The following is a 22100-nucleotide window of genomic DNA, read 5'->3' as shown; positions in this document are numbered from 1 at the left end:
CAATGTCTGTGGCCCAGGAGTCATTTGGGCTGATCGTTACAGGTGTAGCTTTTAGTGCACTCCGCTGTGAGTGCTTCACCACGTCTGCTGGAGGATTAGGATTTTGGTGAATCTGCGCCATGATCGTTCAGCCTTGGCCGCGTGATGCCGTGACCTGCTCAGTTGCGTCGCTGGGGGTAGACCCCCCAGTCAGTGGGTGAAGGCGAGCCGCTGTTGGCGGACACGGGTTTGAGTTGACGCCGTCAATGGGAGCCGCCCCTGACCGTTTAGACCCCTGCCGCGACCGCCCTCCGGCAGTCTCCGGCGGGGAGTCGCTCGTCAAAATGGTGGAACGGCCGGGCACATCCGGTGGAGTTGCTCTTGACGGTATGCTTGACGGTATGCTGGAATTGTTGGATGCGTCCCTTCCCGGTACGTCGTCCGCTTCCTGCGCCATCATCACCATCGTCGGTGAAAGGTGCGCGTTTGTGAAGGCGTTAGAGGAAGAACCCTCGCCTTCCACCCCTTTCCACTTCCACTGGGGTCTGTGGAGTCTGCGGCGTTGCGGGTTGGGTTGATCTTCCTGGGGCCATCGGTTCAACTGAATTTGTGGTCACCAGAGTGTGACAGAGTGTTTGTGTATTCTTGTATTCGCTTGTGTTAACTGGTGGGAAGTGGTGGAAAGTGGTGGAAAGTGACCAGAGTCCTTAACCAGGGTGGGGGGGCCCACTTACCTCGCCTCCTGTCTCCAGATACTAGAAACACTGCTTCACACACCGCGCAGCGCTCCGTGCATGCGCAGTGTTTAAGTAGGAAGTTCTGTGAAAAGTTCTGTGGAAATCGAAAGCGGACTGCAGCAGCAATCCACGGAGAAAACGAAGAGCAAAATTGGCAGAGGTCTGTCCTCACGTCCTCAGCCAGACACACTGCTTCGCACACCGCGCCATTTCACAACGGTTTCTTATTCTGCCATCTAGGGGACAACAGACAGCTCGCTACTACTCCTTGTTTCATTGGCTTTCAAACTATAGGGCTCCTCGCTATGTGGTCCTTTATGATTTGTTGGCCCACTTGTACCCTACTGGAATATTCCACTCGCTAGCAGCACGCAAGCTGGTATCCCATGTGCTGGAGGGTTGGACTTGGTCATGCCTCCCCACCTAATTAGCCCAACATCCATCATCACTCCTCCTGTAAGCTAATTGAATCAGTCTTTGAACTCGACCTTGCAAGTATCACTGTGCCAGAGAAAAGAAGGGACTGTGAGCATGGTCTTATCTTCTGGTCTCGGTGCAGCTCACCCCAAGCCTTTTTTCATCCTTATATTTATTATTATTATTTATCTGTTCTCCTTTGCTCTGCTTTTCTCATGCACTTGTGTGTTCCCAATGTCCCTGGGCCTAGTAAGATCGCTGTTTGTTCTCCCCTGTTCCCCTCCCTTGCCTTGTCACGCTGTGGAACACTTGTGTACGAGCGCGATACAAATGAACTATCATATCATATCTTTTCATATGTTGAGCATGTGACAGGAGACCGTGTTTTGAGATCCTTCTTCGCATTTCACACTATTAAATGAAAAAAAACTGGCATTTCTAGTGTTTTTCCATTACACCTCAAAAGGGGCGTGTCTCGCTTCTCACGTTCATTCTATCTTCTCGAATAGATAACCAGGTTCTTGGCGGCTACTCTTGACACGTGGCCAGACAAACTTTCTCGAAGCTTCCTTCAGCATCAGCTGTTTTCTTCAACTGCGCCACACTTTCAGCTCTTCTGTTCATGGGGTCCTAGTTTGCTAAAATGCATTGTGGAACATCTAGATTCTATACACACTTATATATATTTATATTGGTGGCACCGCCTGCAGTCTATTCACTATGTATAGCCAGCCTCATAATTACTTAGTCTACTTGCGTTTCAGCATCTGTAAAGTTGTAAAATGGCTTGCATTTTCTTCAGCGCTCTGCGCACATGCAATCTTCATTTTAATGATGAAGTGTTGCTCAATTCTTCACTTGGCCATCAGATTCTATAAGGTCCATATACTTTCATCTTCGGCATCTCCTCTGGGTGTGTCACTTCTGCATCATGTGATGTCACCACTCTTCTCTTTCATTCATCTTCACACTTCTTCCAGAACTTCCTTTAGAAGGCTGTCATTTCTCTGCGGGTACATCATCTAGGGTTTTCTCAAGGGATACCTTGTTTCAAGGACTCATCGCAGTATGGGTACCATTAGTGGCATCGTGCATGTCGTAATTTCCGGCTTCAAACATATAGGTAAAATGGGGGCGGGACCTATGGTAGAGGCACTTGGCTCCTCCTCTACACCCCCCCTCTTGTTGATCCATCGACCACTCTCCAATCCATCTTCACATCTAGACATCCTCATCTGAAAAAGTGCTTCTTTGGAATCCATATCTTCATTACTCCTTCAGAGATCCTGCTGATTTCACACGTCATCAACACTCCAGGTAATAAGACTACATTGTCCATTTGGACTGCAGTAGATCCATCTTCCCACATACTTCTTGTGGTTTCTCAGATACAGGAACTTCGTTCCCTCTGGTACTAAGATACTGGCCTTTATAGAGTCTCTAATTTCTTCATCTGTCAGCTCTTTGGGTTCAAACCCTGACTCGACATTGATCATGATCTTCATTCCCATTGTTTTCTTTGTTGTCTTCTTGCACTGTCTGATTATTATTCTGTCACACAGACTCCAAACATGATCATCACCAACAATGCTCCAAAGAACTTGAAGATATTTGCCATCCATTGTGGAACCCATGAGAAGATCGACGTAAACCAGCTGTCATCTGCAATATCGTCTACTTCATCTTCCATCTTGACATGCACGTTTGTCAGCATTGTTATGACCTCTGTCAAGTTCCCATTCTCTTCATCGTGTGAAGGTATGAATCTGCAACATGATTCTCTGATTTTGGCACAAGCACCTCCATCCATGGCTGTAATCATGCCCAAAACAGATCTGTTCTGAAGAGTCATCAGTCTTATGGTTCTCAGCTCTTCTTTGATTGCATTGGATATCTTTATGGTAGTGTTGATTGTCTGCAGGAGCTCCCAGCTGGTAATTTGTAACCATTTCGCATTTGCCATCGTCTGGATCCATGGCATGAAGATTGTTGCGAATACTGCTGAAGTCTGACTGAACAATCTGTGTTCATATGGAATAACATCGAAAGCTTCTATTGATTTAGCTGAAAAGTAGTTCTCCCTCTTTGTTCGATTGAGCAATTTAATTGATCTCCTCTTTCTCGGGTGAGCATCTGCTTTTGGAAACTCTCCAATGTTCAGGTCACTTTTCCGAATCACCAATGCTGGAACGCAGACAATCACTATGGAACACAGCCCACCCAAGTCTTTAGGCAGCTTCATGTAAGCTCTGGATCCACAGGCCCAGTAGAGGTCCATTAACACTACTGTTCCATCCTTCATTCCTGGTACATCGAAAATTTGACCGCACTGATGATTCTCTCCAACTCTTCTTGTGCCATTGTTTCTGAAGCATAGCTCTGCACTAGCCAGAGGCAATATATGCAATGGGCCTCCTTTGTCATCGACCCATGTCAGCATCCCTTCTCCACACAATCTGTAACTGGCTCGTAATGTCCTGTTACTGCCACTGATCTACATACAACTAGGCCATAGGTACAACTATGCCTTCCTCCCATCCATCTGGAGAAAGGACTGTTCCCATAATTTGCATCTGGCCTCTCTCTTGCATCTTCATATTTCTTAATCATTTTCTTCTTGACAATTGAGCTTCTTGTTTATTTCCCGTATGATTCCTGCTCCCTTCCTTCCAGGCTGTTCGTATCTTATCACATGATCTCTGATGTGTAGTCTCTCTCTTGTCTTTAAATCTTATGTAATCTTGCATGTAATCATCTTCTTCTGGAGCTGTCCATTCAGTCACCCATACCAAAGATGCTGACCCTAGAATTGACCTCTCGCATGGCAGAGAGCAAGGTGTGTCAGGAAATGAGCTGTCTAGACTGCTATTTCTATAGCTATGAATATCTTGGAACTCCCCATAGCATAAGGTAGGAGAGCACAAACATAGCAACTCCGCTTAGAGGTTCTTTTTCCCACCTCTTTCATGTGCCGATATCGCATGATATTCCCGAAATGTGCTGTACTGTCTAGATAATTATTTAACTCATAATCATCTTCCCTTGTGCTACTCTTGGGTCTCCCTTTTGCCAAGTAGGCTCGTACATAATGATCATGAAGTATATCAAAAATGGACCATCCTACAGGAGGAATCATAGGAACACTTGTCAGAGAAATGGGTGACTTTACATGTGTCACTGGTGTAGGGATAGTCACATATGGCCTTGGTCTTTCTGCAACAGATATTTCTGTGAGTCACTGGAGTGGGAAGACTCAAAGGGACTTCTACTTTACTTGGGCCAATGAAGTAGAAAGTATGGATCAGCAAAATCAGAAAAATAATAAATGATGATCACACATATCATTGTGCCTGTGTACTACTTTAAGAAAGGAAGAAAATGTTTTAGTCAGGCTGCCTCGTTAAATGCTCAGGTAGCGGCAGGATCTGCTCATCTATCTCCATAAGTAACCTCCTAATTGCAGGGCCATTTTTTAGGATTGCTTAGAAACACATGTATATTAGTACTATGCAAGACAAGAGCAGGATAGGCTTGGAGTATGTATACAAAGAAGTAGTCTATGGGCATCGACATCTGACAGAACCATGGGGCTTAACCAAAGAGATATTCAGTGAGGAATGAATTGGGAAACTGCTCCCTTTTCCAGTCGTTGAACTCAAAGTCTAGATTTGGCATTTTTAGCACATAAACACTTTCTAAGATCCAATTCAAAGATTCCTGTGGCTCAAGTGCTTTTACTTTGTACTCGTGCTAAACTATCTATAAAGAGTGTCTGGGTGAGCCGCAGTCCAAATACACAGTTGCATTTATTTAATCAGCAATCTTAGCATCCTTATTCCTCGTCATCGATCGAGTCTGCATGTGCTGAACTTCTTCTTCTTGTCTTGCTTCAGAGTCAGCGGTCGGGGGTGCATCGGTCTCACCAGCATACGGTTTGATGTCGCTCAGGTGTAACCATGTACGTTTTTCTCTGACTTTTACTGCTGAGGGAGTAATATTCTCCACAACATAGGGTCCACTAAAACGGGGCTTGTGCCACTTCCTTGTGAAGTTGAGCACTAAGATTGGATCTCCAATAAACATTTTAGGTACAGGTAATAGCTCTTGCTGTTGGGTTCCTGAATGGTCTTAATCTGTGTCCTGAGACTGACACTCCTTGCACTTCAGTTGATCGGAATTGACAGAGATACTAGCGGTCATACATATCAAATAAGCATGTAGCTCATTTCCTAGCATTTCTGCAGTCTTCTGGGCATCACTTCTGCTCCTTGATGGATGAGACAAGGGCATTCTCATTTGCCTCCCTGTCACTAGCTCGTGGGGTGTGAGGGGGTGGTCTGACCCAGTCTGATTATTTAATGCATATAAAGCAAGGGGCTGACAGTACAGCTATCCCTTCTTCAAGGTCAATTTTAACTAGGCAATTCTCTCCGTTGAGTCTCTCACATATTCCGTTCGCTTGCTGGTTATAAGCATAGGAAAATGTGTGTTTTATACCAAGCAATAGGCTCATTTTTTCAAACACTTAATTAAAAAAGTGGGGTCCATTGTTGGATCTCAGCACCTCACATACTCACTATTTAGGAAAGACTTCTCGGACTAAAAACTTCACTGCACAATTGGCATCAGGGTGTGTACATGGTCCTGCTTCAATCCATCTTGAAAAGGGACACACCACCACTATCATATAACTATACCCACTACATAGTTGCAGCATATCAAAATAGTCAATATGTAAATGCTAAAAAAGGACCATTAGGTTGAGGAATCACTCCTCTGATTGTTTGCAGTGTGTGCCCAGTAAACTTTTGACAGATGATGCAATCTACTTCATAAAATGCAACGTGTTGTAACAGGTTCGGTATAAATCAGTCCTCTTCAATAGCTGCCGCAAGGCTTTCCCTAGTTACATGTGCAGGGTAGTGCAACTGTTCAAGCGCTACGCTTAAAAAGGCAACATGCATCACCGGATTTCCAGTGCTGTCCTGCCGCCACAATGCTTCAGAGGGGGATAAACAATACCCGGTCCATTACCACAGTTCTTGCTCCTCCTGCGGTGAACAACCTTAAACCTTCATCAACTGCTTTCTTGATAAAAGATTAGACCCTTCATTTACAATCATAATTGTAACTACTTTTTCCTTTACATTTGGGGTATCAAAACTTGAAATATCTGGTGAATATGCAACCCTTTTGGCCTCCTCGTCTGTGGCTTCATTCCAGCAAGAGATAAAGTCAGTTCACTTAGTATGTGCTGAGCATTTATCTATTGCGATGGCCACTGGGAGTTGTAGTGCCTTGATAATCCTGTCCAATAATGCTGCGTGTTGCACTGGAGTGCCGTCTGCTCAGAGGTAGCCCATCTTTTTCCAATGTGCTAACCCTGCGTGCATGGTTGACGTCACATAGGAGGAGTCCCTGTACACCGTCACTTCCTGCCCTGCATGTTTCTTGAGCGTGACAATAAGCGCCACCAATTATGCGGCTTGCGCTGAAAAGTGAGACATAGTTTTGCACTTGCTGCAAACTCAAATTCCCCACTAGCTCTGTGCGTTACCACAGCTGAGCCTGAATGCCTTTCCCCATCAGTCTGATCAATTTTTGAAGACCCATCAATAAAAGAACCTCCCCCCCGCTAACACAATTTCCTTTACTTGTGCGATATAATCATAGAATTCTTCGTAATTGGAGCAATCATGCACATGCTCAACCTCTGCCACAGGCTCAGCTACAAACATGGCACGGTTCACAATTTTACACCTGACTATTTTGATTGCAGGATTCGATATGACTACTTCATATGCAGAAGCTCTCTGAGATGTCAATGTACCCTTAGGTTTCTCCAAAACAGCCAACAAAGCATGCTCAAAGAACATGATAGAACACCCCATCACAATACTAGCAGACTTCTCTATTGCGAACGCAGCTGCTGCCAGCGATTGTTCACATGGAAAGTGCCCTCTCATAACTGGATCTAAAATCCCACTGTAATGTGCCAGGGTTGTACCGCCATGTAGTCCTCTGTGTAAGCACTGCTTTCATAACTGTCCCATGTGTATTTGAAAACAGGAATAATTCCTCATCAAAGTTGGGAATTCCTAAAACTGGAGCTGTACAAATTGCTTTCTTCAACTCTTCAAACCCTCCCTCCATTTCCTCAGTCCATTTTATTCTTTCCTTATTCACTTGTGTTTTCTTCTTCTGCAAAAAGGGATCTTGTGTATGAACTATAATCAAACACCTAAGCTCTAACATTGTTGCACAATCCCAGAAACTGCTCCATTTGTTTTATCGTGTGCAGTTTTGCTGTTTTCATAATCGCTACAGCTCTTTCAGGTGTCACCTTCATTCCCTCATGGGAGATTAACTGTCCTATATACAACACCTCTTCTTGACCATATTGCAACTTCTCTGTGTCCACTTTATATCACTTGTCTGCTAGAATTGACATTAACTGAATCAAATCTTGCCTGCACTCATCTTCTGTCATGCTACAAACCAAAATATCATCTACGTACTGCAGCACAACACTTTGTAAATCAATGTTGCTTAGGTCCATCTGCAGGACTGTATTAAAGATCGCTGGAGACTCACAGTACGCTTGGGGTAAGCGAGTGCTCTTCAGCTTAGTTTGACGAAACGTAAATGACATAAGGTCTTGGGAGTCCTTATGCAAGAGGAATGAGAAAAGCGCATTTTTCAAGTCAATCACCATGAAATATCATGCCTCTGCTGGGATAAATCTCCACGACCCAGCTTCGATTTCTTCACAAGGTACACAGTGGTATTACACAGTGACTCTGACGTCACTAAAATTCCTTGTTCCATCAAGGCTGATATTGTCTTAGAAATACCCTCATCTGCCTCTCGAGACATAGGGTACTGCCTTGCTCAAGGTTAAATTGCTCCTGGCTTCAGCTTAATCTTAACCTCCCCTTTCCCCTTCAACAGGCCTATGTCATAGGAGCCTGTAGTCCATAAAGAGGTTGGCACTTTTTCGAAATCTTCATCAAAAAAGGCTCGGTGTTGCTGCACTATCATCATTCGCTGTGAGAGTTCTCTTCTCTCTATTCTGATCCAATATGTAATACACATCTCGAATACCAATTCATCATCTGATGGATCATCTCTGAACATATCCTTGTCTGTGACTTCAGTCAATCTATACTCTTCCCCAATGGCAATCACTGTTCTCCATGGTCTGCCCTCGTCAACAGTTCTGTAGAGCATGGCCAAATCCCCTCTCACTATGGCTGCATCTAACTCTAGGGGAATAGTCTGTCCCCCCTCTCTGTCCATAGGTATCGCTGGCCTGAACAAAAACTCATCAGGTATTCTCATAATCTTTCCTACTAGGCTAGGTAACTATGTCAACAAAATGCACACTCCATAAAGGAAAACTTCTTGCTCTGACGGTATTCCAGGCAGAGCCATTTGCCCTGTAAACACCAGTATAAATGTGCCCACGTTCAAATCACGTATCCCTGGAGTAGAACACACTATGCCATCATCGGTAAAAGAAACCGTCATAATAAGCTTCATCATTAAATCTCGGCCTCGAATATTAACTGGTGTCTGCTGTGAATACAATAATGGAACGACATGTCACACTCTCCAATGGAGGCTGGTAATTCATCAGTAAAAGGAACTCTGCTTGTAGCTCCAGAGAAACCTTGTGCATTCATGGCATTTCCCGACAATGGATATTTGCCCTGGTGTATACATGAACGAGTAGCCCCAGTGTCTGCTAAAAAAGAAAAAGATTAGCCTCATATGGTCACATCAACCCTTCGTTCCTCTTGGGGGTCTGGTGTCACTGATAGTAGTGAACACATCAAGTCATCCTGTGAGCTGTCCTGTTGTGGGTGCATGCTTATCCCAGTACCCATTAAAGGACTTCCTCCCACGTCAGTGACACCTCCTACTCTAGGTGTCAATAACTACACATGTTTGCATTCTACTGTATCTGCATGGGTGCGTGCTGTGACTGCCCTTGCAGCAGAATCAATGGTGCTTGCTGTGGTTGCAATGCCTGTTGCATTTGCCGCACTTGTGCTGATCTTGGGTGAACGCACCCCTTGCTTGTGAGCTATATGCTGGAGGATAAGCTGTCCCCCTCTTTAGTATTGCCCATTATGTATATACCCTTGGCTCCCACATGTCCGCCTGAAGTGTCCTGTAATACCATACATCCAACATACAGTAAGGAATTGTCTGACTAGCCCCCCCTTGATTAAATCCTACTTGCACATTGTGATTGTCATTTTGCATGTTCTGAAACCCACCTTGGTTATTTTTAAGACCACCTCTTCCTCTGTAACCCATTCCTTTGCCTCACGGCATAAACCCATTCCCTCCTTGGTACATATGACGTTGATTATTTGCCTGTGATGCACCCACTGCTTGCTGAATTCCCAATTCTTCTCCGCTTGTCAGAACTGCTCCTTATATGGTGTATTTTGACAATTTCTTCTGAAAGAACATGGCTTCCTCAAGTTTTCTAGCATCTTCCTTCTTATTATTTTTCTCTTGTAACAGCCGACACTGATGCACTATAGTTAACTGTATCTCTGCCCATGGCTTTGCTTCCATTCCCACTAATTTCTTGAGCTGCCTCTGCACTTGCTTGAGTAATCCCTGACACAGAATGTGGTAAAATACTGGCATCCATTTCCACCGTGGCTCAGTTATTTCCAAAGTCCACCGTTCCTGAATACTTTTGAATATAAACAATCAGATTTTTGTCCTCTTTCATCTTAAGTGCCATAATTACACCCACATCTGACGTATGAGGATACTGTACCCTAAGCACTCTCCAGACATCTGCTCTACAATTATTAAAAGGATGCTCCATCGTGCGCTGTGTTCTGTGCCGTGGCACTTGTGTAACCTGCTCTCGTCCACATGTCATCAGCCTTTTCCCAAAGAATGGCTGCTAGGATATCCTTAATGTCCCCTAAAGCTATCATCTTCTCTAGCTCATAAATCAATTTTCCTGTACCTGCAGTTAAGCTGGGAAGTTCACATCTTAAATTATCCTTATCCATCTGTGGCCAGGGGATATACTGTGGTCTGGCCCCACCTTTCTCCAATAAAGGGTACTATGTGTACCCAAATCGGCACCCATCATCTGCCTGTCCATAGTGGGGACAATTGTTCCTGATTGCCTTCTGCCTGGCTATGACCTCAGCCTGTTCACATATAGCGGCAACTCTCTCTTCTCACTATGCAATCGGCCTTTAGATTGCTCTGGATATGCCATGTGATCTGGCGTCTTATCCTTAGGCTGCTCTAGTTCAGACCATCTCACTTCCTTGTCTGTCAGCAGACATTCCTCGGGACCGCATACACTCCCGCCCTCCTCCCCATGGAAAGTTTCTCTCTCTACGTCTGACATATCTAGTCCCCAGCTAGTATGGCTTTCATCCCCATCACCCTTATTTAAAGTCTGCCAGTCCAAGGACAAGGCTCTGTGCCAAGACTAAACAGCCTTCTTTCCTCACTTCATGATTGGATGTCCAGGGACTGCTCTCCCTTCCCTCTGCTTCTTGATGTGATGCTTTCTCTTAAGTCTTGATAGGCTTTATCAATCCTAACTCTGATGCCCCCTATGTCAAAATTCTCATCTAAGGCTACCCTAAACGGCGCTGACATTGCTCCCTGCGACGGGAGGAACTCCTCTATATGACCCCATGATATTACTTGACTCGGTTCCATCAGCTCTTTCTGAATGTGATCAATATTGGGTTCCTTCTGTCTCCTTTTTTGCTCCATTTCTTCATCCAGTTCCCTTCACTTTCTTTCCCATTTAACTCTTTCCTCTTCCCTTCTTTTTTCTTCCCTTCTCTCATTTGCTCTGCACATTTCTTCCCTCCCTATTTGCATTCTTGTATCCCATAATATCTGCGCTTCTCTCAGACTCCGAGGTGTCTTCCCTCTAACCCCCCTCCCCTGGTTCTTTGGTGGAACTTTTTTGGGTCTCTGTCTTCTTCTTTATTCTACCTTTCTTGGTCTCCTCCTCCTTATCCTTCTTCTCCTTCTACGTTTCATAGAGATAAGGGCAGGCTCCCCGAGAGGCCACCTTGACTGAGTAAAGACAATACAGGGGGACTCCGAGGAGCCAGACCCAAACAGAGAAAAAGCCAATGGCTAAAATAAACATGTAGCGTAGTGGAAGGCTTAACAGGTCAAGCCAGAATAGTGCTTGGAGGATTTACAGGCACTGGAGAAAGGATGCAGGCTGGCACAAGGGTGCTAAAATAGGGAAGTTGAAATACTACCCTTGATGGAAGGCAACAAAGAGTAATGAGAGGAACTGCTGGGAAGGAAGAGCGAGCCAAAAGGAAAAACATACATGGCAAAGTAAGAGCGAAGGAGAGAGAACAGCCGGGATGCAGTGGAGAACGGGAGCTGATAGAATGCGAGGAGCGAGTCCCACTGCAGCCCGCAATCAGGAAAGAATCACAGGAGAGGCTCTGAAGACTCGGCTCACTCCATCGGGAGGGAACTGAGGAGGCGCTGTCAGAAACGTACCCCCGAAGGGGAGAAATCTAAAGAAGAGCGCTGCAGAGGTAACCAGCTCCGCAAAGAGCGAGCCATGCACCCGGAAGCCAGGGGAAAAACAGACAGAGAACGCCCAGTAAATGTCTGCTCCATCTGTGGAATATGAGCACAATAGCAACCAGAGTTGCAACTCTCAGAGAGGAGGGCATGGCCTCCTTAAGTAGCGCTGGAACCAAGGAAGACTAGACTGCTAAACAGGAGAAACTTCTAGGCAAAAACTCACAGAGCCTCCAACACTGCCGTCCTTTCCAGGGCCAGAGGGTGATAGCTTCCTCTTCTTCTCTCTTCTTTTCTTGCCTGTCTTGTTCTTCAAATGGTCTCTGTCTGGTGTTATACTTCCTTTGGTCCTCTGCCCTTTCATCCGTTCTCTGCTGTTCTTCCTGATACATCTGTTCTTGTTTCTGCCTGCTCTTTCTTTTGTGATTATCTTCTTTCACTCTGTTCTCTCACTCCCTGTCTTTTCTATCCTGTTTGTGTGGATCTTCTATTTGCCTAACTTCCTCGATACTTTTTTCATCGAGCTTGGGCAATATCTGTCCACCCATCCAATTGTACTGTACGAGCGTTACCTCGTCAGCTTTATCCATTTCTCCTTTCCATCGCTTAATCTCTTGTTGTATATCTGCTGACATATTCGGTCATTCATTTTTCTCCTCTTTGTCCTGTGAGACCTTAAAGATCTCCTCCTTTCCTTTAGTCTTTTCTGGACTATCATCACTGCTGTAGGCAGGCGGTTCATATATCGGATCCTGTCACCACTTTTAGTTCCCTTAATGGATACAATCCTTCATCTTTTGCACTATCGCCATTTACTTCGGGTGAGGTAAGGGGAGCAGAAGGCTCAGCACCTTCCTCCCTACATTGGTTAAGCATCCAATCCTCAGGAGGTGGCTCCTCCTGCTCCTCTTGGTACATTTTCCAAAGTTCTAAACTAGCTAACCTTTTTTCCAATTTCGTCCCTGTGTACGCAGCATTCAAGTATGTGGTCATGTGTTGCAAACCCGCCTTTGACAGCGATCCCCCTTGTGGCCATGGCATGGACATATTGTCTGCTGTGCCCTTTAACCATTCCACACTATACTGTTTACGTTTAGGCGTGTGCTTTGGCAGCATCTTGCACAAATGCATCAGTGGAGTAACATCCCCCATTGTGACAAGTCTCAATCGACTGTCAATACTTACCATTAGTTGCACAAAATACATTTTAGAAAAACAACAAATATAAGCGTGCTCCGACCTTGCAGCTCAAAGCCAATACTTCTCAATTAATACAACCTATCTGTTCAGTCGGTGCCAACAATGACTAAAAGATAAATAACACATTTTTTCTCTTCCTTAACCTCCTAGGCCAACGTTATTGGGACACCTAACATAAAGACGCTATCTCACTTCCTTGTCCAACTATCTGGAACCTTAAGGAAGCCTCTCTGTTGGAGCACACGTATTAGGCCTGGGTGACTGAATTTGCGTGAACACCCAAACAGCAGAAACAGCACTCCAGGAATAAAGGAGTGACACAAATGGCTCAATGTAAGTTTACCAAGAGCCCCACACTACACAGAGAGTGAAGAAGAGGATGCTTCTAGAAGCCTTCCCGATGTATGGATGCAGACTGGGGACGAAAGGGGGGACTCTGGATGGGATACTGCAGCAGAAGTCGAGACAGTGACACACCAGTAAAGGATTCTTCTTACTCCTGCATCGGTTGGCAGTTTTGGTGCATTTTTATCAGCACCAGAAATGAATGGTCACCACTGGTTGGAATCTTCTTGTTTATTAGGTGCAGCACTCTGGTGAGGGGACACTGGGGAGAGGATTCTTGCTTCTGGAGGTCCACACAAATCCCACCGAAGTTCCAGTGATATTCATCCATGGCAAGATGATGCACTCCAAGATGGTTGAGGTACCCCTGGTATTGGGGTTCTGCAGCCCAGTAAGGTCACAGGATGGCGGGGGATGGCTCAAACCGAAGGAGGTCTTGAGAATGATTATGCAAACCAGCCTAAATGAGGAAGTCATCCTTGGCAGAGCTTCCCTATTGATGTGAAAACGGGGTCTGGACAGCAATGGCGCTTCAGTGGGGCATCTGCTAGTGCTTTGGATCTTCAGTTCAAGTGGTCGACTCTGCCTTCTTCCCCAAAAGCAGCAGCTGTTATGTTGGAACCCATTCGTTCAGTCCTATGGCGCTGTCATTCACCTGGGACTGTGTCCCCAATCCTAGACCCGGTGGTACACTATGTCACCCCGAGTGGGACGGGTATGCCCAGACGTGGGTCCCGTGCCTGCTGGGCCTAGAGACCCAAGCTACTCCTCACTGATGAGCCCCAACAAGGGCGAAACATGTTTGGGGATGCTTGTGGTCTCGTGCAGAGGGGATGTGGCCTAGCAGTTCGGGCTGGACTGCCCCTTTTGGGGTGGGACCAAGCCTGATTTGCATATGGTTTTTCCCTTCTGTAATGGCTTGGCAGGCGAAGAACGGTGGTCTGGAAGGTTGCCCAGAGCATTGCCAGTGGTTAAGATTAATTCTAAACCTTCCAGCCATCACCTCTTTGTTTTTACACTATCCATAGCACCATATGGCAGTGCAGATAATTGGCTTGAGGAAAGTTGTTCAGCCTAGCTGATTACTGGCAATGCGCCATCACTAGTAGAGTAGGCAAACTTTGGAAAAAGACGATATACCTGAGAAGTAATATCAGGACTCCTTCTGTTTGCATTTATCTCTCCAGACTTTTTCATTGGGAAGGCTGAGGACTCACCTCCCAATCATAGCAGCACAACACAATGTTGACCATTTCGATTTGTTCCTGAAATTGTGTTAGGACAGGCAGACATACCCCTGTCCTACTGTGTGCTGCTAATTTTCACTGTACATTTTCCTCTTATATTTTCAGCCTACCACCCTTTACCTCTCTCTTTTCTGCATCTCTGTCGTTTCCCGGACACCACCGCTTTGATTTAAACGCATGTTTTTCTGTGATTAGATAACAGATAAAGTTCAGGTGTGTGCCACATTACACCAAATCGTTTCATGTGATTTGAGACTTATGTTGCTGTTTTTCTTTTTTCATTTCTTGTTGATTGTTTCTTCATTTCTTTACATATATTAAAAATATGTTTTATGACACTTGCCTCCTTTTGGTATCTTACCTGTCTTGTCAAGAGGATTAGATTTAAAACAAAATATTGCAGCATTCATTGCTTTAACATTGGGTTGACCAGGGGAGTTTCAGGAATTAAATAACCTCCATCTCTGTTGAAAACCCACGGCACAGCGACACCCCTTTTTATTCATGATTTATATTATCACTAGTAGAGGACATGAAAAACGGGCAGTGCCAGTACCTGCCGCCCTGGCCACAAGGAGGAGGAATAGAGCAATGGTGAAAACACTGCTTCAGCCGAGTTTCTTGAGTGGGTTATGCAGCTGGAGCTGTTATCCAATTTTAATGTTGTTTAAAACCCATCATTTCCAGCATAGCACCCAAACACCCCACCCCTGTAATAATGAGCTTGTCTTGTAAAGTTATTAGTTGTGCTTTGTGATTGTCGTCCACGTAGCCTTCTTTACTCGGAAAACTGGTACAGCACTGGCACAAACAGAGACAGCTTTATTTGCACACAGAAAACATCACATGTAAAATTTCAAACTTCCCTGACATACACAAAAGGTAACATCTGAGCAGTTGACCCCAAAGAAAGAAATGTTATACCAGGAAGAACAAGCAACATCAAAAGCTTCCATCACACTGGACAGGTGCATAAAGGCCAACAGCATTGCAAGCTGCTAAGACACTCTGAGTAGATACAGCATGGGGAGTATCAGTGCCAACGTCGCTCACAGGCACACACAAAGGTCACAGCCTAGGCAGCAGCATGGCACAGTTCCCCCAAGTATCAGTTTTAACCACAAATGCAGCACACACAGATACTACATGGACAGGACCAAAACAGGATTCCTTCACAAAGAGAACATGGTACAGGCACAGGAGCTTGGTTGGTGCAAACCTGTGCAACAGGGACAAGGCTAGAAAAGGCTTCCTGTAAAATCCATCAGGTACAGCATGCTTTCCCGACAAACACTAGCAGCATGTCAAGGGTTACTAAGGGTTTCCTTACACTTAAAATACATCCACAGCATGGACAGAACTAGTGCAATTTCACTATCAAACAGGTACGGTGTGGCTACAACAAGAACAACCCTCACTTACAAACAGTTCAGCATGGTCATGTGGACGTTTTATTTGAATTGAAGTACAAACTGGTACAGGCACATAATAAATAGGACCAGTGATTATTTCCCTCACAGTGGAGTACATGTAAAGTATCGGCAATGCTTGTTTATGTTTTCCTAACAAATGTGCACATGTACAGCACCTTCAGGGCCAGTGGAGACTCCACTCCCAAAATATATGCTGGGTCAGTACATGATTACCTCATAAATAGGTACACGATGGACAGGGCCAGTGTATCTTACAGACACGCACACGTACATCATAAGCAGGACAAATGTCTGCAAGCACATTTTTCTCATACGTGGATACATGTATAGCACAAATAATACTACTGCAACATTGCACTACTAACGGTAGAGCTTGAGACCGATAGTGCAAGCATCCCTTTCAAAATGTTCCGAGTACAGCATGCTCAGGCCATTTTAAGCAAGTTTAACCGACATTGACAGAGCTGATAGTTCTGAATTTTATTATGATGAAAACATTTCCTGACAAATTGCGCAAAAACACACTTAGGCATGTGGGGGATATGTTGAGGGGGAAGCAGACAGAGTTGAGAGAGGGTGCAGGAGGGGTCGTCGATGAATTTCTATGAATGCAAACATTGATTAATGGAAGAGCACGCAAGGATGTGCAAATAAATGACTCTGAGGATAGATGGAGGCTTGTGACAAAGTAGAATGACTATGATATGATGAAGCAGAAGACGCATGATGAAGAATAAGAACGGTGACCATGAAGGAAAATGACTGATGAAGAAGCAGGGCTATGCCAAAGGACTGTGATGAAGTATAATTGTGATACAGTTGAAAGACTTTGATGTAGCAGACAGTCACAAAGAGAAGAACTATGATGAAGGAGAATGGCTGTGATAAAAGACTGTGATGAAATAAGGAAGGAAGTAAGTAAATTGACCTTGTATACTGACCTCCATGAAGAAAGATTATGTCAAAGGAGAAGGACTGTGCCACATGAAAAGGAATGTGATGAAGGAGAAACATTTCTATGAAGGAGAAGGAAAATGATGAAAGACTGTGATTAAGGTGGAGAACTGTGAGGAAGGAGAACGACTATGATGAAAGACTTTGATATTGGCGATGGACTGTGATGAAGGTTGGTGCCAAAAGAGAGGACTTTGCCGAAGGAGAAAAACTATGATGAAAAATGGCTGTGATGAAGGACCGTGATGAAGGAGAAGGGCTTTAATGAAGTACTATTACGAATGGCACACACTGTGTTGATAGAGGAGGAAAGCGTAGAAGGATGTGCACTGTAATAAAGAATGACAACAGTGAAAATGAAAGACAAAGGGCCTCATTACAAGTTTGCCGGTCTGGAAACAAGGGTCCCGGTAAGCTCACTAGCACCCTTGTTTCCGGACTGGCAAACTACAAGTTTGCCTGCCAGGGCCGCTGCGCCTGAGATGTCTGACCCTGCCGGGGTGCAGCAGCCCCAGCAGGCAGATTCTTCACGCTGGCAATGTTAGCAATGGTGCCAGCGCTTCTGAGTCCCCACCCCCATAGAGTCCTGGGAATGGGAACTAACATTTTAACGGCACCTGACTTCCCAGGCCGCCAGACTTGTAATCTCGCAGTGGCACCGGGAAGTCTGGTGCTGGTAAAATGTTACGAGTGCTGCGGCAACCCGTTGGTAGCACCAGCAGGGCTTCCACCAGACTCATAATGAGGCCCAAAGATTATAACAACGGACTGTGATGATGGGGAATGACTGTTATGAAGGACTGTAATAAAACACCTTTATGAAGTAGAACTGTGACAAAAGGGAAATGATGAATGACTTTGATGAAAGATAAGGAGTGTAACTAAGCTATATGCACCCAATTTGGGTGCTTTGCCAGCTGGTAACAGCCCGGGATCCCAAGTTATAGGCCTGAGAGAAGCAAATGCCATAACGCTGGGCCCCAGCACTGTTACCAGCCAGTGAAGCCCTTAGAATGGCTGCTTACTGCTATTAGGACCCTGGGTTTTCAATTAAGAAACATAGGCTGAGATTGTGGGATTTAGCCTGATATCCAAGCAACCTGATAGGTTGACTCCCCTGCCTTGGGTGCCAAAAAAGGAAGCGGACGTTGCCAAAGCAGTGGGACTGTAAAGAAGAAAGAAGAATCCGATGAAGGAGAAGGACTGTGACAAAAAAGATAAGGACTGTGATGAGGACTTTGATGATGGAGAACAACTGTGATGAAGGACTGTGATAAAGCAAAACAACTATGGCGGAGAAAAATTACTGTGATGAAAGGGGAAGGACTGTGATGGAGGACAATGACAAAGGAGAAAGACTGTGACAAAGGAATGTAGTGAATACAACCTGTAATGTGAAGACGTTATGTGCTAAACAAGGACTGTGAAAATGAGAAGGAATGTGACATAAGATAAGGATTGTAGTGAAAAAGAAAGACTGTGGTGATGGACTGAGCAAGGAGAAGGACAGTGATGAAAAAAAGGCCTGTGACCAAGCGCTATGATGGAGAACTACAATTACAAAGCCGAAGGGCTATGACCAAGAACCAGAAGAGAACATTGCTGGGATTTGTTTCAAGTACATGTTAGGAGGTGGATAAGGGACCGGGTAGATTGGAGTGACAGGAGTATTCAAATCAAGGCATGGTTGACATTGTCCTGAAGGCTTCTGGCATATATCAAACTGAATTCCTGTTCTGCAGGAAGAAAACAGCAACCACCACTTTTGTGTGACATTACAGGAATCTGAAAAGCCCATTTGAATAGAAATACCATGGCAAACTTGACACCAACAAATTCAAGCCAAATCTACGTTTGTGTACAGCATGGGCAGAGCCAGGGCATGCTCCCCTCACAGAATCAAGTGGAACAGAATGGGTAGTGCCATTTGCTCCATGCAGCCTATGAGCTCCCATACATATGGAGAGCTCTGTTTTCTCCTGACAATCAGCCCCAATCAGCTGCTCTTAGAAGTGACTGAGCTCACTGGGAAGAGGGGCAGGTACAGGTTGTGAACTACACAAACATGTCTGCTTTCAGCATACTTTCGCTGCAATATATCACTTCCTGTGTGGGAGTGGAAAGCCCAGGTGAGGTGGTGAGCACAGCTACTATCCTGCACTAACACACACACACACAGATACACACATTCATAAACATTCACCAACCAGTCACACCCCATACAGCTTATCTGTCATTTGCACGAGAGCACCCACAACATTTACACTGCACTCTCATTCATGTACACCATTCACACTGCATTCCTTCACATGCATGATTTACAGACACTCGCATACAAACATGCACTCACACACTTCCTCGCATGCATGCACACATACATTCATACGTGCATGCAGCCCGCACATTCACACAAAAACGTTTTTTTTGTTTAGTTATTGATCATTATTGAAGTCATGGGTTATGTGAAAGCTGAGCCCAGCAGTTAAGCCTTTAGACTCAAGGCAGGAGGGTCCACGGATATCCCCATGGCAGACTGTTGTCCTCTGCCTCTACGTTTGCTGCTGTAACGCAGTCACGATAAAGACTGCTATCTCATCTCGGAGAGCGGGATATTTGCTTACATTTGAAGTTTAAAAGTGATACCTCCAGGTCTGGGCGCTACCAACAAATGTGATGAATACATATAAATAAACAAAAAAGTAAGTGAAGACTGCTCTCGGAAATGAGAAATGTGACAGGTTCTTGTCACAGTAGTGCAGAGTGATGCCTGCTACCTCAAAGTGGGAGGGCTTTCCCAAGCACTAGCCTGGCGCCGCCCATGCTCATTGGCACGAAGGATAAAGCTCGCGTCATTCAAAATCAGCCAACGTTTATTGTCAATACCCGCCCATGTCTTAGGAACTGCATAATTGATTTAGAATATTCTCGGTCTTAGCAATATGATTATCCCGCCCTTAGTATTTTAAGCATATTAATATTTTTAATCGATCCATTCACGAACACTGTGACACGGCATTCCCAAACTATCTTACTTTCCCTAAGCAGCAGTTTCAAACATCAGGAATATAATATATAAGGAGAGGCTTCGCTTGTAGTGTACAGCTGGCAAAACCCAATGTCGCATTTGAAAAGGTCTCTATAACAACTATTGCAAACTGACTTTAACATAGTAGAGTTGGGGGGGGGGAGTTTACCAATTATGTACATACTTTTAAAACACATTCCCTGTTAGCGGCCAATAGTAGGCTAACATTTATTTACCAGTTTAACAATGTCATGATTTCTCTTTAAAACTACAACTCTCTATAATGCGATGTGCTACTTACCACATGCGACAGAGTTCTCAGCATCGAATCTATGAACATTACTTTCCATCCCTCCTCGACGTTTTCCGGGAGCGGTAAATAGAAATAATACGCGAGAAGCGCAGACGCAATTGCGAGGTACACTAATTTTGATGCCATTCTCCAATTACCACTTCCTTCAGAACCGGTCTTTAGTAATCGTTTCTCCTCCTCGGTGTCTCGTCGAGCGCAACTAAACACTTCAAGGAGATGTGCGCAGGCAGGGCTGATTGCAAGCTTAAAAGGGCGTTCAGTATACATCTGGCATGAGCCCCTTCACAGAGTGCACCGTGTGCCCAGCAGAACACGGTATTCATTGACAAGTCTCGCGAGCAGGCCAGCTAATCCGAGCCTCGCACACTGCTTATGCTGAGACGTTGAGCAGTTAGGAAATCGCCTGATGCTCCCAATAACATTTTGAGACAAAGGGAAAAACACCGTCCTCTTATAAAATAAAAAAAAAACATATTAAAAAGTAGACTGTGTGCTTCAATTAAACAGAACATAGCAAAGCAAAAAGTATCGAAGGATGTTTTCGTGACCAAAAATACTCTTTGGAAATTAAGATTACTTCATGTACATGAATGGGAGGACCGTATTTTTGATGTAAGAAATAGGTACATTTTTCAACACAGCGTATTTTATAATGCCTCCAATAGCGGAGATAGAAAATACCTCTTGATTTGTGATGGGATAGACAGGAAGGGCAAGCACTGGCGTAACAGGGGCCTCCTCAGCTCCCAAGGTGCGCCAGCACATGTCCTGTGAGGTGGCCCCACTTGAAGAAAAAAAAAAGATTTTTTTCTTTTCACAATTTTCTTTTTCTTTTTGAATCCACTGCATTCATAAAAAAAAATATTTCTGTAACAGAAATAACTTCTTTATGAAGTCAGAGTGACTACAAAAAGAAACTTTCTTTTTAAAGTCCGAGGGCTGCGCCCTCCCCGTGGCATGGAAGACCCTAGGCTGGAGGCCTCCATGTCATGTGTTGCGGGGAGCCCTATAACTTCAAAAAGAAATAGTTTATTTTTGAAGTCACTCTGCCTTCACAAAGAAATGTATTTCCGTTATGGTTCGGTCCTTAACGTAAATAATTTCTTCATGAAGTCAGAGTGACTTCAAAAAGAAACGATGGGCCTCATTATGGGTTTGGCGGTAACTGTGCTGGTGCTACCAGCAGGTTGCTGCTGGACCCGTAATGATTTACCGGTGCCCGACTACCCGGTAACACCGGGGTATTACAACCACAGCGGTCTGGGAAGTCAGATGCCAGCAAATGGTAAATTCCCATTTCCATAAAGTCCTATTGGACTCTTTGGGAATGGGGACCACAGAAGCACCGGCAACGTTAATAACGGTGCCGGTGCTTCCGTGAAAACTATGCAGGTGGGTGCCGTTCTGATCGGCAGGTCTGACCTGCCAGGCAGGACAGCAACCACCCGCAGAGCTGTAATATGACGGCCTGGAACAACGGTGCCGGTAAGCTTACCGCCACCGTTGTTACCAGTCCGGCATAGTTGTAATGAGGCCCAATTTCTTTTTGAAGTGTTAGGGCTCTCCTCAACCTCATGACATGTGCGTGTGTGAGTGTATGTTGAAAGGGTGCACACTTAAATATATAGGTGGCTGCCTGTGTGAGTGTATGGTGAAAGAGGGCACACTTTAATGTACAAGTGGCTGTCTCGGTGTGCCTGTATGGTGAAAGGGTGCACACTTAAATGTATAGGTGGCTGCCTGTGTGAGCGTATGGTGAAAGGGTGCACACTTAAATGTATCGGTGGGTACCTGGGTGTGTGTGCCTGTATGGTGAAAGGGTGCACACGTAAATGTATGGATGGCTGCCTGGGAGTGCCAGTATGGTGAAAGAATGCACACTTAAATGTA

The 22100-nt window shown here is 44.9% G+C and overlaps 1 protein-coding gene across 1 annotated transcript in view; it reads right to left on the bottom strand.

Moving 5' to 3' along the window:
- LOC138491711 (arylacetamide deacetylase-like) overlaps positions 1 to 20499 on the bottom strand; it is a 196484-nt gene extending 175985 nt beyond the window's left edge. Inside the window, exon 1 of the mRNA XM_069618393.1 lies at positions 20199 to 20499. Within this exon, the coding sequence (XP_069474494.1) occupies positions 20199 to 20477 (279 nt within the window). The 5' untranslated portion in view covers positions 20478 to 20499. The remainder of the gene's footprint in view (positions 1 to 20198) is intronic.
- Between the last annotated feature and the right edge of the window lie 1601 nt (positions 20500 to 22100).

This window comes from Ambystoma mexicanum, chromosome 10 (assembly GCF_040938575.1).
Source record: "Ambystoma mexicanum isolate Mex_15411 chromosome 10, UKY_AmexF1_1, whole genome shotgun sequence".
Taxonomy (NCBI): Eukaryota; Metazoa; Chordata; class Amphibia; order Caudata; family Ambystomatidae; genus Ambystoma; species Ambystoma mexicanum.
The sequence above is the reverse complement of the archived record's forward strand: the minus strand, read 5'-3'. Positions and strand labels throughout refer to the sequence as shown.